The following is a 14738-nucleotide window of genomic DNA, read 5'->3' as shown; positions in this document are numbered from 1 at the left end:
TTGCATCATGTCTAAGAGAACTTTGCCTAACACATCACAAAGATTTACTCCTATTTGTTTTAAAGTTTCACCTCTTACAATTAGGTCTTTGGCCCATTGTGAGTTAATTTTTGTGAATGGTATGAGGTAGAGTTTTGAGGTATCATTTTTCTTTTGGATATTTAATTTTGCCAGCACCATTCGTTGTAAATGTTTTTGATTCATGAGCATGAAATATCTTTCTATTTATTTATATACTCTTTAATTTATCTTAGCAAACTTTTTAGTTTTCAGTGCACAGATTTTACAGTTTTTGTTAAATGTATTCCTAAATATTTTATTCTTAATTCTATTGTGAATGGCATTGCCTTTTTACTTTTGCTTTGAGATTGTTCTTTCCTGATTGTAAAGAAATACAATAGATTTTTTTATGTTGACCCTTGTATTACTTTACCAACTAGTGTAACCAGTTTCTACAAACTTAATGGATTCAAACAACATCCTTTTACTATTTAACAGTCAAAAGTCTAGACACAGTGTAGCTCAATTGGGTTCTCTTACTAGGATCTCACAAGGCCAAAATAAAGTTATTGGCAGGGCTGCATTGCTTTCTGGATATTCTTTAAAAGAATTTGCTAAACTTCAGGCCAATATCGCTGATGAACATAGATGCTAAAATCCTCAGCAAAATATTGGCAAATCGCATCCAACAATATATCAAAAAGATCATACACCAAGACCAAGTGGGATTCATCCCAGGTATGCAAGCATGGTTCAATATTTGCAAATCAGTAAATGTAATACATCACATAAACAAAAGCAAAGACAAAAACCACATGATCATATCAATAGATGCGGAAAAAGCTTTCGATAAGGTACAACACCCATTTATGATAAAAACACTCAGTGAAGTGGGAATACAGGGAGCATTTCTCAATATAATAAAGGCCATATATGAGAGACCTACAGCCAATATCATACTCAATGGGAAAAAGCTAAAAGCTTTTCCACTAAGATCAGGAACAAGACAAGGATGTCCACTTTCACCACTTCTATTCAATATAGTATTGGAAGTTTTAGCCACAGCAATCAGGCAAGACAAGGAAATAAAAGGCATCCAAATAGGAAAGGAGGAAGCAAAACTGTCACTGTTTGCAGATGACATGATAGCGTACATGGAAAATCCTATAGACTGTACCCGAAAACTGCTAGAACTAATTAATGAATTTGGCAAAACAGCTGGTTACAAATTCAATATCCAGAAATCAAAGGCATTTTTGTATACCAACAGTGAATCAGCAGAAGCAGAAATCAAGGAAAAAATCCCATTCGATATAGCAAAAAGAAAAATAAAATATCTGAGAATAAACCTAACTAAGGAGGTAAAAAACCTGTATGCAGAAAACTACACAGCCCTGAAGAAAGAAATCAAGGAAGACACAAACAAATGGAAACATATACCTTGTTCATGGATTGGAAGAATTAACATCATCAAAATGTCCATACTACCCAAAGCAATATACACATTCAATGCAATTCCTATTAAAGTACCAATGGCATATTTCACAGACATAGAACAAACACTTCAAAAATTTATATGGAACCATAAACGAGCCTGAATAGCAGCTGCTATTTTGAGAAAGAACAAAGTAGGAGGGATCACAATACCTGATATCAAACTGTATTACAAGGCCACTGTAATCAAAACAGCCGGGTACTGGCATAAAAACAGGCACATAGACCAATGGAACAGAACAGAGAGCCCAGAAATCAACCCAACTCTCTACAGTCAATTAATATTTGACAAAGGAGGCAGTAACATAAAATGGAGTAAAGATAGCGTCTTCAACAAATGGTGTTGGGAGAACTGGACAGCTACGTGCAAAAAAATGAAACTTGAGCACCAACTTACACCATATACCAAAATAAATTCAAGATGGATAAAAGACTTAAATATAAGCCGTGACACCATTAAAGTCCTAGAGGAGAACATCGGCAACAAAATCTCAGATATTTCACACAGCAACTTTTTTACTGATATGTCTCCTAGAGCAAGGAATATAAAGGAAAGAATAAACAAATGGGATCTCATCAAAATAGAAAGCTTCTGCGTGGCTAAAGAAAACAGTATTGAATTAGCAAGACAACCAACTGTATGGGAAAACATATTTGCCAATGATACCTCAGACAAAGGTTTAATCTCCAAAATATACAAAGAACTTACACGACTCCACTCTAAGAAGACACCCAACCCAATTAGAAAATGGGAAAAGTACTCGAACAGACACTTCTTCAAGGAGGACATACAGAACATCCAGAGACACATGAAGAGATGCTCAATATCGTTAGCTATCAGAGAGATGCAAATTAAAACCACAATGAGATACCACTTTACACCAGTCAGGGTGGCTGTCATAAACAAAGCAACAAACAACAAATGTTGGAGAGGTTGTGGGGAAAAGGGGTCCTTAGTTCACTGTTGGTGGGATTGCAGACTGGTACAACCATTATGGAAAACAGTATGGAATTTTCTCAGAAAAATAAAAATCAACCTGCCTTTTCACCCAGCAATTCCACTGCTAGGATTATACCCCAAGAATCCTAAAACATCAATATCAAAGAACCTATGCACCACAATGTTCATAGCAGCACAATTTACAATAGCCAAGAGTCGGAAGCAACCTAGGGGCCCATCAGTAAATGAATGGATCAAAAAATGGTGGTACATATACACAATGGAATTTTATGCAGCAGAGAGAAAGAAGGAGCTCCTACCCTTTGCAACAACATGGATGGAATTGGAAAGCATTATGCTGAGTGAAATAGGCCAGGTGTTGAAAGACAAATACCATATGATCTCACCTTTAACATGAAGCTAAAGAACAAAACAAACAAGCAAGCAGGAAAAAAAAGACAAAGACACTGAAATAGAGAACAAGGGGACAGCGACCAGAGGGGAGAGGGAAGGGAAGTTAAGGGGAAAAAGGGGGAGGGATTTGGAGGAACAAATAGGAAGGACACAGGGACGAGAACTAAGGGGGGTGGAAATGGGAGGGAGGTGGGGAGCAAGGGGCGGGGAAGGCTGGGATGGGAAAAATAGACAAAAAAACTGTACTTGAAAAATAACTAAAATTTTTTAAAAAAATAAATAAATAAAAATAAAAGAATTTGCTTATCAGCTCATTCGGGTTTTGGCAGGAACCATTTCTTATATATTCTATGTGGCCCTTATCATCTTAAAGCCAGCAATGGTGATTCAAGTTTTCCTTATGCTTCAAACCCCTCTGACTATCCTTCCATCAGCCAGAAAAAAATTATCTGCTTTTATGGACTCATAGAATTACATTGGGTTTGCCAAAATAATTCAGGATAACCTCTCTATTTTAAAGTCAAACTATTAGTAATTTTAATTTCACCTCCTAAGGCCTTTTTACAATGTAATATAACATATTTTCAGGTGTTAACTTCATGGTGTGAAGATTATTGGATCCATATTTCTACCTATTCCAATCTTATTTCCTGCAAACTTGCTGAACTTAGTTCTAGTAGTGTTTTAGTGGATGCCTTAAGGTTTTTTCTATAAAAGATCATGTTGTGTGCAGATGAAAATTTTACTTTTCCTTTCCTATCTAGATTCTTTTTATTTTTTGTATTTGTGTAATTACTGTGACTATTACTTCAGGCACAATGTTGAAAAAAAGTAGTGGGAGGAGACATCTTGTTACTAATCTTAGGAGGAAAACATTTAGTCTCCTTCTGTTAAGAATGATGTTAGCTGTAGATTTTTCACAGATGCCTGTTATCATGTTGAGGAAGTTTCCTTTTATTTCTGTTTTTTAGGATTTTTATTATGAGTTGGTACAGGATTTCTGTCCAATGCTTTTTCTAAATCTTGATGAGCTTTCTAAATCTTAATAAATATGGTCATGTGGTTTTTGTCCTTTATGCCATTAACATAACATCAACATATTTTTGTGTTCCTTGGATAAATTCCACTTGGTCCTGATATATAATCTTTTTCACATGTTGGTAGATTCAACTTGCTGGTGTTTTGTTGAGAATTTTATATTTATATTCATAGTATTATTTCTTCTTTAACTAGGATAATACCTCATTGAGGCCATCTGGGCCTGGGTTTTACTTTGTGGAAAGATTTATAATTACTAATTTAATCTCTTTCTTTGTTAACTATTTGATTTTGTTTAAAGAGATTCTGTCAAGTACAAGATCCCTATGGTAAAACTCTATCTAGCTGGTATTGTTGCTATTGATTGTTAACTTACATAGGTGAACAGAATAATTTCTTGTGTTGGTGCTTTGGAAATCACTTCAGATATAGTCTGATTTGTAAATCATTTAATTTTAGGGAGTAGTTTTAATATTAAACAATGCCTACTGACCTTTTTACCAGGAACTTTATAAAACTCTTCAAATAAGAATAAAAATGCCTAGTAATATTATAATTTAATGTTTCCAAGTATTTTTGAAAACTTTTCTTTCTCCTTACAAAATATATGCACTCCAGATGAAGAAACTTAGCCTCTGTCCTTCTGTTTACTACAGTGCTGCTTCTCTTGTTTATGTTTTTCCCTCTCAATACAAGTTTCTGACTGGCCGTTTTTAACATGTTCTTTTCAATGGATATTCTGCTTTATATTGACTTGCTTTTATTGAACCTGTAGACCCTGACTAACTGCCGTATGCCAGACATTGTGCCAGGAGATCTGATAGGAAATTTTTCTGTGAGAAAGTGGATTAACTTGGCATACTGCATGCATATTGAAAAAGTAGCCCTGTGAAAAAGTACATGAAAATGTAGATTAAATCTCTAAATGGACTTCTAGCAGTATTAGTAATGTTTTCACCATAATTTAGTGAATGAACTCATAACCCACTAATTTGCACATATTTCATTTTTAAGTGCATATATTAAAATTTCACATATTCGTGTATGTGTGTGTGTTTATACAAGGCCTGGCAGAAGTAAGGCTTGAATGTGGTTGGTAAGGTACGTGAATGTCTCTCATGAGGTGGACAGCAATTCAAGCATTTCACCTAAAATGTCATATGGTGTGCTTGAGTGTGATATTGTTATGTTACAGAATTCCATGCTTATGATTTTGTAATAAAATATTTTTTAAAGATTTTATTTATTTGTTTGTTTGTTAGTTTATTGAGAGGGGAAAGGAAGGAGAAAAAGAGGGAGAGAAACATCCATGTGTGGTTGCCTCATGCACCCTCTACTGGGGACCTGGGTCACAACCCAGACATGTGCCCACACTGGGAATCAAACCAGCGACCCCTTGGTTCCCAGGCCAGTGCTCAGTCCATTGAGCCACACCAGCCAGAGCTGAAATGAAAGATTTTTATGTAATAAAAAAGGAGCATTACTTGTGCTGGACCCTGTATATGAGAGGGAGAAAGGATAATCTTATTATAATAGTATAACGACTCAAAACATTGCTCCTTTCTTGGCAGTTTCTGCCAGTTACATTGTTTTGTTTTGTTTCTGATTTCTAATAGAAAAACAAGAGGAGAAAATAATGGGATCTTACAAGTAAGCAGAAAAATATAGGTACACATTGTTTACAAAGCTGCTCAAGTCATCTCATAACAAAGTCTTGATTCTTTCTCTCAGACCAGAAGATCAATTCAGAAGTTGTTAGAGTGGGAAAATAACAGATTATATCACAAGGTAAGAAGTTTAAACAAATAAGTGCCCCATTCATTTATTTGTATAATTAAATAGAAAAAGTGGTAAGTTCTCAGGCCACAAAAGAATGAATTAGAGAATTAGTACTGAATGTTTAATGTATATTCTTTACTAAGTAATTTAAAATGCTATGATTTAGATCTTATACTTATTCCTAGATTGTTTTCTGGAATTTATTCAAATCTAAAGGTAATTATTAATATAAGTTGATATCAAAATTCTTAACAAACTGTACTTTCTTAGCTTGCTTTACACTGGAAGTTGACTAAAAGGAAATGTGAAACTAGCAATATGATGGAGTATGTAAGTATGCAGTTGTTTTTCATTTAATTTTTTGGATCCCATTCTAATTGTTACATTTTACCTTATTTATTATTTGTCAAATTATCTTTCTACTGTTTTTCTCCTCATCCTGAACTTTTGTCGGTTGGAATATAGAGGATTTTCTTTCACCTTCTTTATGTTTGTAGCCAACATAAAATATCTTGAAAGCTAGCAATTATTTAGATCTTAGAAAAATCTCAGCAAATGTGCTCAGATGAAAATATTGCACAACCTTAATCTTCTTTCAACATAGGTGCAAATTGTTGCATACGGTGATGGGCACAGCTGGTGTTGAACAAAATATTTCTAAATGTAACCTTGTCAAAACTTGCATAACATAGGAACTGACTAATGAATTCTGTATTTATTTTTCTGACTTTTTTTTTAAACTTAGCTTATATTTAACTTTTAGTGAAGAAACCATAGTTTCAATACAAGATCTGGCAGAAGTAAGGCTTGGCTGAATGTGGTTGGTAGGGTCCATGAATGTCTCACAAGAGATGGACAACAGTTTGAACATTTTATCATATGATATGCTTGAATATGATATTGTTATGTTACAGAATCACATGCTTATGATTTTGAAATAAAAGATTTTTACGTAATAAAAAGGAGCATTATTTGTGCTGGGCCCTGTATTTTTTTTACTGAAAGCTATGCATCTTAATCATAAAACATAAATTCATATATAACCATTGTGACAAATTCAGCATTATTAACATTGAAAAGAATATAAAATGTATTCATTTCAATTTCCTGCCATGTAGTATATGTTTAATAATGAGTATTGCATTTCCATTTCCTAAATAATGATTATTATGGTATCTTTCCCCACTTTGCATAATTTTGCAGAGAAAATGTACAAAGGACCACAAACCTAAAATCTACTATTATAAAATTATGTGTTAAATTTATAAAAGCTCATAAATATCTTAGGTTTTCATAATTATATTTCAAACCTTTAATTAACATATTTTAATCAGTCCATTTGGACACTAGTATTTTTTATTAACAACTTGCAAAAGACAGTAATACTCAACCAAATAGCAACTTTAATTGAAAAATATGTAGTTGTAATATAGATAAAGGTATTTTTCTAATCTGGATAGCACAATTTTAATCCATTCCACTGTGCTTAAAAAAACGGGGTGTAGGGAAGGTATGGAAGGACATAATAATGTAATAGGGTTTACTTTTTTGTACCTAAATCTAGTTATTGTAAATCAGATAATAAAAACTGTTGCTATGGTGCAACAGTTTTTATTTAATTTATTATCTAATGAAAATGTGCGTAAGTTCTTTTTATAACTTTTATATATTTCACATACTTTATTGTATAAGAAAAATGATTATAGACTTTCTGGGTTATATATAAGTTATAGTAAATGAAAATTATTTTGTCAATATATTGTTGTCTGCTTCTATTTTGCAGGTAATACTAATAGAATTCTTACCAAAATATCCCATATTCCGACCTGACTGAAGAATTTTAATCAGTCACTTCTGTGTTACCTTCATTTCCTACCCTTAGTGCCTTGTAGGTGATCTTGGAATGAAGATGGTCTCATTGCTCTCTTCAACTTACTCTTTATAATGGTAGAATATTCTCCTCACTCTTTTATTTGTGTCAGTTTAAAAAGAAAATTTGCACATCTTTTTTTGTTAAACGAAGCTTGTGTTTTGCGCTCTAAGTTTTTAAATAAATACACACATATGTGAATATGTATAGTTGTTATTAAAGATAAAACAATACCGGCATTAAAAAAAAACTTGTTTTGAGCATGCTGCCTTATAATTTTCATACTCATATGTTTCTAAATACACGTCATTTTTCTAGGCTACTTTAATGCTCTGTAATCCCTTATTGAACAGACATGAAGCTTTTGGTAGCTTTTAGAAATGATTTTATTCTTATCTGCTTTCAAAGGACATGCAATTAATAGCACTGGTTTTGTCCTGCACTTAGCTAAATTATCATTTATGTTAGTGGATAAAATATTTAAACTCCTAAAGACTTGTAAATATTGTCTCTTTGCATAATGTAAAATGTGATATGCCATGGTTTACAGAATTTAATATTATTCTTACTGTATTGCCAACAATTCTGCATAGATTTTAATATGAATGAAGTTTGTAAGCATCCTTTTAAATGTACAGATTGTTAACATGCTGTTGTATGGCAAAGCCATAATAAGTATGTGAAAAATTTCAACTGTAGGACAGGGTTGTCCTTTGTAATGAGTTGATTAAAACTGAAATCACTGTCTAAGATACTCTGCATTGCACCTGAAACCAAGACCCTGATTGTTTTCTATTTAATTTAGTAATTCCCATTTTGTCCTCCATTCCCACCCCCAAAAGAATTCATTTGGCATCTGACACATTTTACAGCCTCACTATTCTCATTTATTTTCCTTAATGTTTCCTTTTCTGCATTTGAAAATACACACAATTGTCAGCTGTAAGGAGTGTTTCAAAATTTCAAATGGCTTAGATGGTATCTAGACCCCCATGAAAGCCACTGCTAATGCCCTTCTGGGGTTCTAATATTCTATTTTGGGAAAGAGAAAACCCATTGAAAAGCTGTACCTAAAGAATATGTATGTGGTGGGTAAATCACAATTAATACAAATTCTTAATCTTATTTTTGAAGATTTAAAAAATATTTGGATATTATTAATAAGGAAAGGCAAGTATTTGTAATAATTCTACAGTACATCATCTATATATTGTACTGTTTATCACCTAGAGTATAGTCTCCTTCTATCACCATTCATCCCCCTTTACCCTCTTCTACCTCCCCCCAACCCCCTTCTCTCTGATAATCACCATACTGTTGTCTGTGTCCATGAAGGAAAGATAAGTATATAGATGAAAATATTTTAGTTTATACATTCACCCCACATATAGGCTTTTCATTGGTATGTGCATATATCTCTATTTCTCCTCACAATTAAGATAAGTGATGTGGTTCAGTGGTTTGGGTGTTGTGCTGCAAACCAAAAGGCTACCAGTTAGATTTCCAGTCAGGGCACATGCCTACCTAGGTTGCCTAGGTTGCCAGCCAGGTCCCCAGCTGTGCAAGAGGCAACAATCGATGTTTCTCTTTCTTATCAATATTCCTCTTCCTCTTTTCCTCCCTCCCTTCCTCTTTCTTTAAAGATACAGAAAGAAAATATTTTTTGAAAAGAATATGTCAGCCCTGGTTGGTGTGGCTCAGTGGGTTGAGTGCCAGCCTGCAAACCAAAGGGTTGCTGGTTCAATTCCTAGTCAAGGCACATGCCTGGGTTGTCAGCCAGGTCCCCACCCAGTAGGGGGTGCATAGGAGTCAACCACACATTGATGTTTCTCTCCCTCTCTTTCTCCATCCCTTCCCCTCTCTAAAAATAAATAAATAAAATATTTTTAAAAAAGGGTAAGTGAGAGCATTACACTAATTCTTCTAGAATTTGAGTTTTTAACATAATAAAAAAGCTCTAAATTGTGTTAATTCAATTGCAAAGGGCTGCCTATATGTAGGCATTATTTTTAATTCCTAGTGCTAAAAATAAAATTATAATATTTTATTTATCAACTTACTCTTACTGCTTTTAGTAAAGTTTTTTTGAGCAAACTTTTTTCTCAGTGAAAAGAAGAATCATTTCTTCATACAAAGTCAGACCCTTTAAAACCACTTAAAATTTATGCCCATTTTGATAGTGACAGTCTTATACCAGTAATAGAAGACGGAAAAAAGAAACCCTATTTAATATAATTAAGTGACTATAATTTTTGCATAAACACGTTTTTACTTCCCTCTGCAGAGTCCCATTACCATGACACCTGGCCACAGAGAATCTAACTTTTCATATGTTGTGTGTGCCTGCAAATATCATCTGTCTCTCTACTGCACAATTGAAGGTGTATTTTTATAGACAAGGTGGAAACCTCTGAAAATGCATACCAAATGTCTTATTTTATAGCTGAGGTCAGGGAAAAATTGTATCTGTGGGTTATGTTCCAGCTAATATCATCAGGTTTATGTTTCAAACTGTGACAGTTTAATACCAAAATTGATTTGCAAAATAATACAAAATTTCTAATTATCACTAATTTCTAAATGTAGAATGTGTCAAGTGATATTTTTATCTGTCAACCCATAAAATCTTATTTTTTCCTATGAACTTAGAATTTAGTCATGTGATGGTCAAAGTAATTTTCCTACCATATATAAATCACACTTGGTTTTACTCAAAGAATAGCAGAAAGTAGTGAATTGGCTTTCCATGATATAAATATTGAGACAGGAATAAAAGGCATCTGGAGGTGACAGAATATAATTCAAGCGACAGTAGTATTTGTTATAAAAACTATGTGCCAGTACGTATAAACTTAATTTTAAAACCTCTAATTGCTCTTAAATTTATTATTTTATTGATCATTATGCTGGTTGACTCATCTTATTTTTTTGAACTATTCCAAAAATATCCAGTGTTCTTTTTTACTTTCTTATATGATTCCTTTTTCAAACTATTTGCCTCTGGACAAGGCTGATTAACATCTGTGTGTTTTCGAGTGCCTTGTAGGGGGCTGTTTTCTTTTCGGTGAAATTGGCAAAAGTGAATGCCGAAATGACACACCACGCTGTGGTCATTAATTCCTCCCCTATCAACCTCTTCTTCTTTTATCCTTGGGATAGTACATACTCAGATGTTTTCATCAAGTTAGTAAAATATTTTTGTGAAAGTTGTTTTTGAAGAAAGTAATTTTGAATTTCCTTGCTGCATAGTCCTTTATGAAATCTGCTGTGGTCATTTCCAGAGAAAATAACATATATTTGCCAAAGCATATAAATTTCATAAAGCTTTAAGGTTGCACGCTAAAACTGGCTCTTCTCTAACTTTCCCTTATGCATCTCCACTTCATTACCCTTTTAAACACCCAAATTGTATATAAAATGAAATAAGCTTGAATCTTCTTCAGCTATTGTTTGTTCCCTTTTAACCCTTCATGTTAATTTAGGACAGAGACCATTGTAGTCAAATGTTAGAAGTAGATGGAGAAGTGCCTTGTCTTTTTTGAACAAAGATAACATTTTATGTGGAAGGAAGCAGAATGGATGAAATGATAAACATTAGATTTAAAATACCATCTTTTCAACTAAGTATATTTCACTGACACATTATATTTCTTCTTACTTAAATCCTCTTTTCCTTGTTTTTCCCCAGTCATGTGATCTATTAGTGACAGCATATTACAGAACAAAACTATCAGTCACTTTCAAAACTACTTTAATTCTAATGCTAGTAAAGATATAATTTAACATGGTTCTCAAATAACAATGGTCTTGGATTGAAGCCTCACCAAAACCCACCTAAGTATTTAATAGACATACTATTCTTTTTATTATGACCTATAAACACTAATGTCTGTTCACTTAATCAAACTGTGTTAATATTTAGTACTCTACCACTTCCAATGAAATATATGTGTTTTTTAGTAATTGGAGTGAAGTTCTAAGCATTTGAATAAATAGGCTTTTAAAAAATGTATGAGAGCTTTAAACATCATTAGCATTTTGATTTTGTTTACAAATAAACCACCACTTACAAAAATCAAATCTCACTACTTAAACAATATTTCATTAGAATTGACTTTGACTGGGAGGATATAGAAATTATATATACACACACACCCATTTAATGGGAAGAGTTTCAAACAGTGGTAATTTTTTTGCTAATTTGATGGTAAAGTGTTCAAATTTATTGAAATTAGGTCATCTTATGCCCATAAAATTCTTATTTAAAAATCCATTTTGTAACAATTTTCAAATTGTCCATATTCCTTTAAATGGTGAACTACAGGGAAATTTTCCACAGAAAAGAAATAGGTTTATTAATATTACCTGTTTATGTAATACATGGACTAAAAATAAGGATAGAAATAAATGATTGGTTGAGAGATAGACAGACATTCTCATCTTGCCCCAAATTTCTCTTTTGATTAAGAGCCTGCCTTTTCATTTTGATAATGGCAACCTGAGAATATGTTTCATTTTCTGTGGACTCTGTCAGATTCATACTATATGAAAAAATAACCTAATCTTATGGGCTCCAGGAAAGTCACTTAAATTCCACGCCAACTTCTTTATCTATAAAATCATGGACCTAGAGGTGGACAGAAAATTAAAGATTACCTAATCACATTTTGTGATTCTAAGAATCCTTAGGAAATCTTTACCCTATAGAATCTCAGAATGATTTTTTTCAGATCTACTACCCTTGGTAGGAACTCTCACAGTGCCTTGCACACCGTAAAAGTTTGATTCACCAACTGGCTCCTAGCTGATATGTTATTCATATCACATAGACTTAAAGAACCTGATGCCTGCTAGACCTTAGCCCTATATGGTAATGAGAATGTAATTCCGCAGGAACTGAGGACTGAGGTCTGTGGTCTGTGGTCTTTGCCTATGTGGTATCTGACTATGTAGTTGGTATTCAGACAAGAATTATAGCTGTAACAACAATGGAGATATGGAAGGATCTACTGTGACATTAATATAAAAAGAGTTTCATATCTCATACAATATTGTTTCAGTGACTTAATAAGCTCCATATCCTCACAAAGATCCATTGGAACAAATTGATAATATTAGAAAGGAAAGTGGTATGGAATCAAACCCAAGTCACTTCTGGTTGGTTCAATTCTTAGTCTGCTACTTAATTCCTCTGTATCTCATGTCCTCCTTGTGTAAGTGGGGACAATAATCTGGACCTACCTCACAGGGGAATTGAGGATATTTTCATATATTAATGTGCATTTTGAAGTTGACTGGAAAATATACTGGATATCATAATTTTGTAATTTTTAAGTATATTGCTTTAAATCTATGTTATGTTTTCTTTCTCAGTCAAACTCTACAAAATGAGTGTTACAATTAATCTATTTTTCAGTAGTGAATTGTATCAATCCTCTCTGTGTTAACATGGGTAATTATATGTTATGTTATATTATGTTATGTTAAAACTTGATTTAGGGAAGAAAAGCAGGTAGTTATAAACTAGTGGTTCCCAACTTGAAACAGATGAAGGCAGTAGTAGAGGCATCCTTGAACTTTTTTCAATATTGCAAAAGTATACTAGAAATCATATTTACTCAGAATATTTCTGTTGCACAAGCCAACTACAACATGAATTTCCACATATCTTGTGTATATTTTTTTTAGTTCTAATACTAGTTATCACACACTGATATGAACCTGTGAATGGCAGTTATGATTTTAATTATTAAAAAATGAGAAAATCTGTTACATGCAATTTAGTAAACTAAATACTTGAAAATGGGGGAGGAATAATAAAAGAATTCTATGGTGAAATGTTGGGAACCACTTTTATAAAGGAACTAAGATTATTTGACTCTTTCCACAGGTTGCTTACCTAATCCCTAAATAATGAAATGCTAGGTTGTATGCATTGATGTACTCTGGCTAGATTGGACTATATAACTTCGTGTTAGAATTTGCCTTCAGGTGTTTGTTTGTTTGTTTGTTTGTTTGTTTGTTTGTTTCAGGATTATATAATAAAGCTAATGTATTTGGGTGTGTATTTGTAAAGCATACACACACACAGAATTGCAAATGTGCAAAATGTTAAAATGTCATGTTCTAGCATTAGAGTAAATATCAATTTCTGAGTCTCAAAGTAGTTCTGTGTATAATTCAATGTAATGTGTCACAACAATAGTTTTTCAAAATTCCTTTTATTCCTGCTTATTTTCTTTGCATTTTTCTTGGCTTCGTTTTCTTAATTTGCCATTTTTCTAGTAAGCAAGTAGTATAAAATTGTTTTAATGCCTGGACTTTGAAACAAGTTAGAAATGTTTGAAATTATATAATCTACAAGCTACTTTGTTATCCTTGGACTAACCACATGTAAATATGAGCCTAGGCTGCAAAAACAAGAAATCCTGGTAGCCAGGAAGCAGGCATTGATCAAAACAACTGTTTGAAAATCCTAGGATTTCTACTTTTTGGCAGAGGATTCCTGTTGGGACAACTTTACTAGAAAAGAATAAAAGTGGCTATGTCCATGAAAACCAAGAACTTTAGTGCATCTCTTGTATTGTTACATAGCCTGTGGAATGAATTCATTTTTCTTCTTTGAGTTCTGGAGTAACCCCCAAGCAAGAACTCAACCTATATACAGCTGTGCCAAATTGAAGAATACCTGCCTCTCTGAAACTTTCACTGCTGCTTCTGTCATCATTTACTTGTCAGATATAAAATTTTATTATCTCAGGATGCAAAATTATAATAAAGTGCAAATCTATGTTAATGAATTAAATTATATGTTCTTTGGTGCATCTTTCTTTCCTCCTTTCCTTCCCTGATTTTATCATTATAAGCCTTCCTTTTAAAAACTCGATTTTGTGTCCTGACCAGTGTGGCTCAGTTGATTGAGTGTTGTCCCACAAAGTGAAAGGTTGCCAGTTCTATTCTGGGTTAGGCACAAGCCTGGGTTGCAGGCCAGGTCACCAGTTGGGGAGTGTATGAGAAGCAACTGATCAATGTTTCTCTCTCACATTGATGTTTCACTTCTCTTTCTCCTTCCCTTCCCCTTCCTCTAAAAATAAATAAATAAAATCTTTAAAAATTTTTATTTTGGGGGAGCTGGGAAGATGGTGACAGAGTAGGCTGGAGCGGATTCTAGCTCCCGTACTCGTGGATGAATATCCTGGCAGA

At 33.3% G+C, this 14738-nt stretch overlaps 1 protein-coding gene across 1 annotated transcript in view; it reads left to right on the top strand.

Annotated features, from left to right (window-relative positions):
• CHIC1 (cysteine rich hydrophobic domain 1) overlaps positions 1-14325 on the top strand; it is a 93798-nt gene extending 79473 nt beyond the window's left edge. Inside the window, exons 4-6 of the mRNA XM_037132508.2 lie at positions 5618-5674; positions 5936-5995; positions 7449-14325. Of these exons, the coding sequence (XP_036988403.1) occupies positions 5618-5674; positions 5936-5995; positions 7449-7499 (168 nt within the window). The 3' untranslated portion in view covers positions 7500-14325. The remainder of the gene's footprint in view (positions 1-5617; positions 5675-5935; positions 5996-7448) is intronic.
• Positions 14326-14738: the final 413 nt, after the last annotated feature.

This window comes from Artibeus jamaicensis, unplaced genomic scaffold, assembly GCF_021234435.1.
Source record: "Artibeus jamaicensis isolate MK-2021 breed Jamaican fruit bat unplaced genomic scaffold, CSHL_Jam_final contig_240, whole genome shotgun sequence".
NCBI classification, from domain to species: domain Eukaryota; kingdom Metazoa; phylum Chordata; class Mammalia; order Chiroptera; family Phyllostomidae; genus Artibeus; species Artibeus jamaicensis.
The sequence above is the reverse complement of the archived record's forward strand: the minus strand, read 5'-3'. Positions and strand labels throughout refer to the sequence as shown.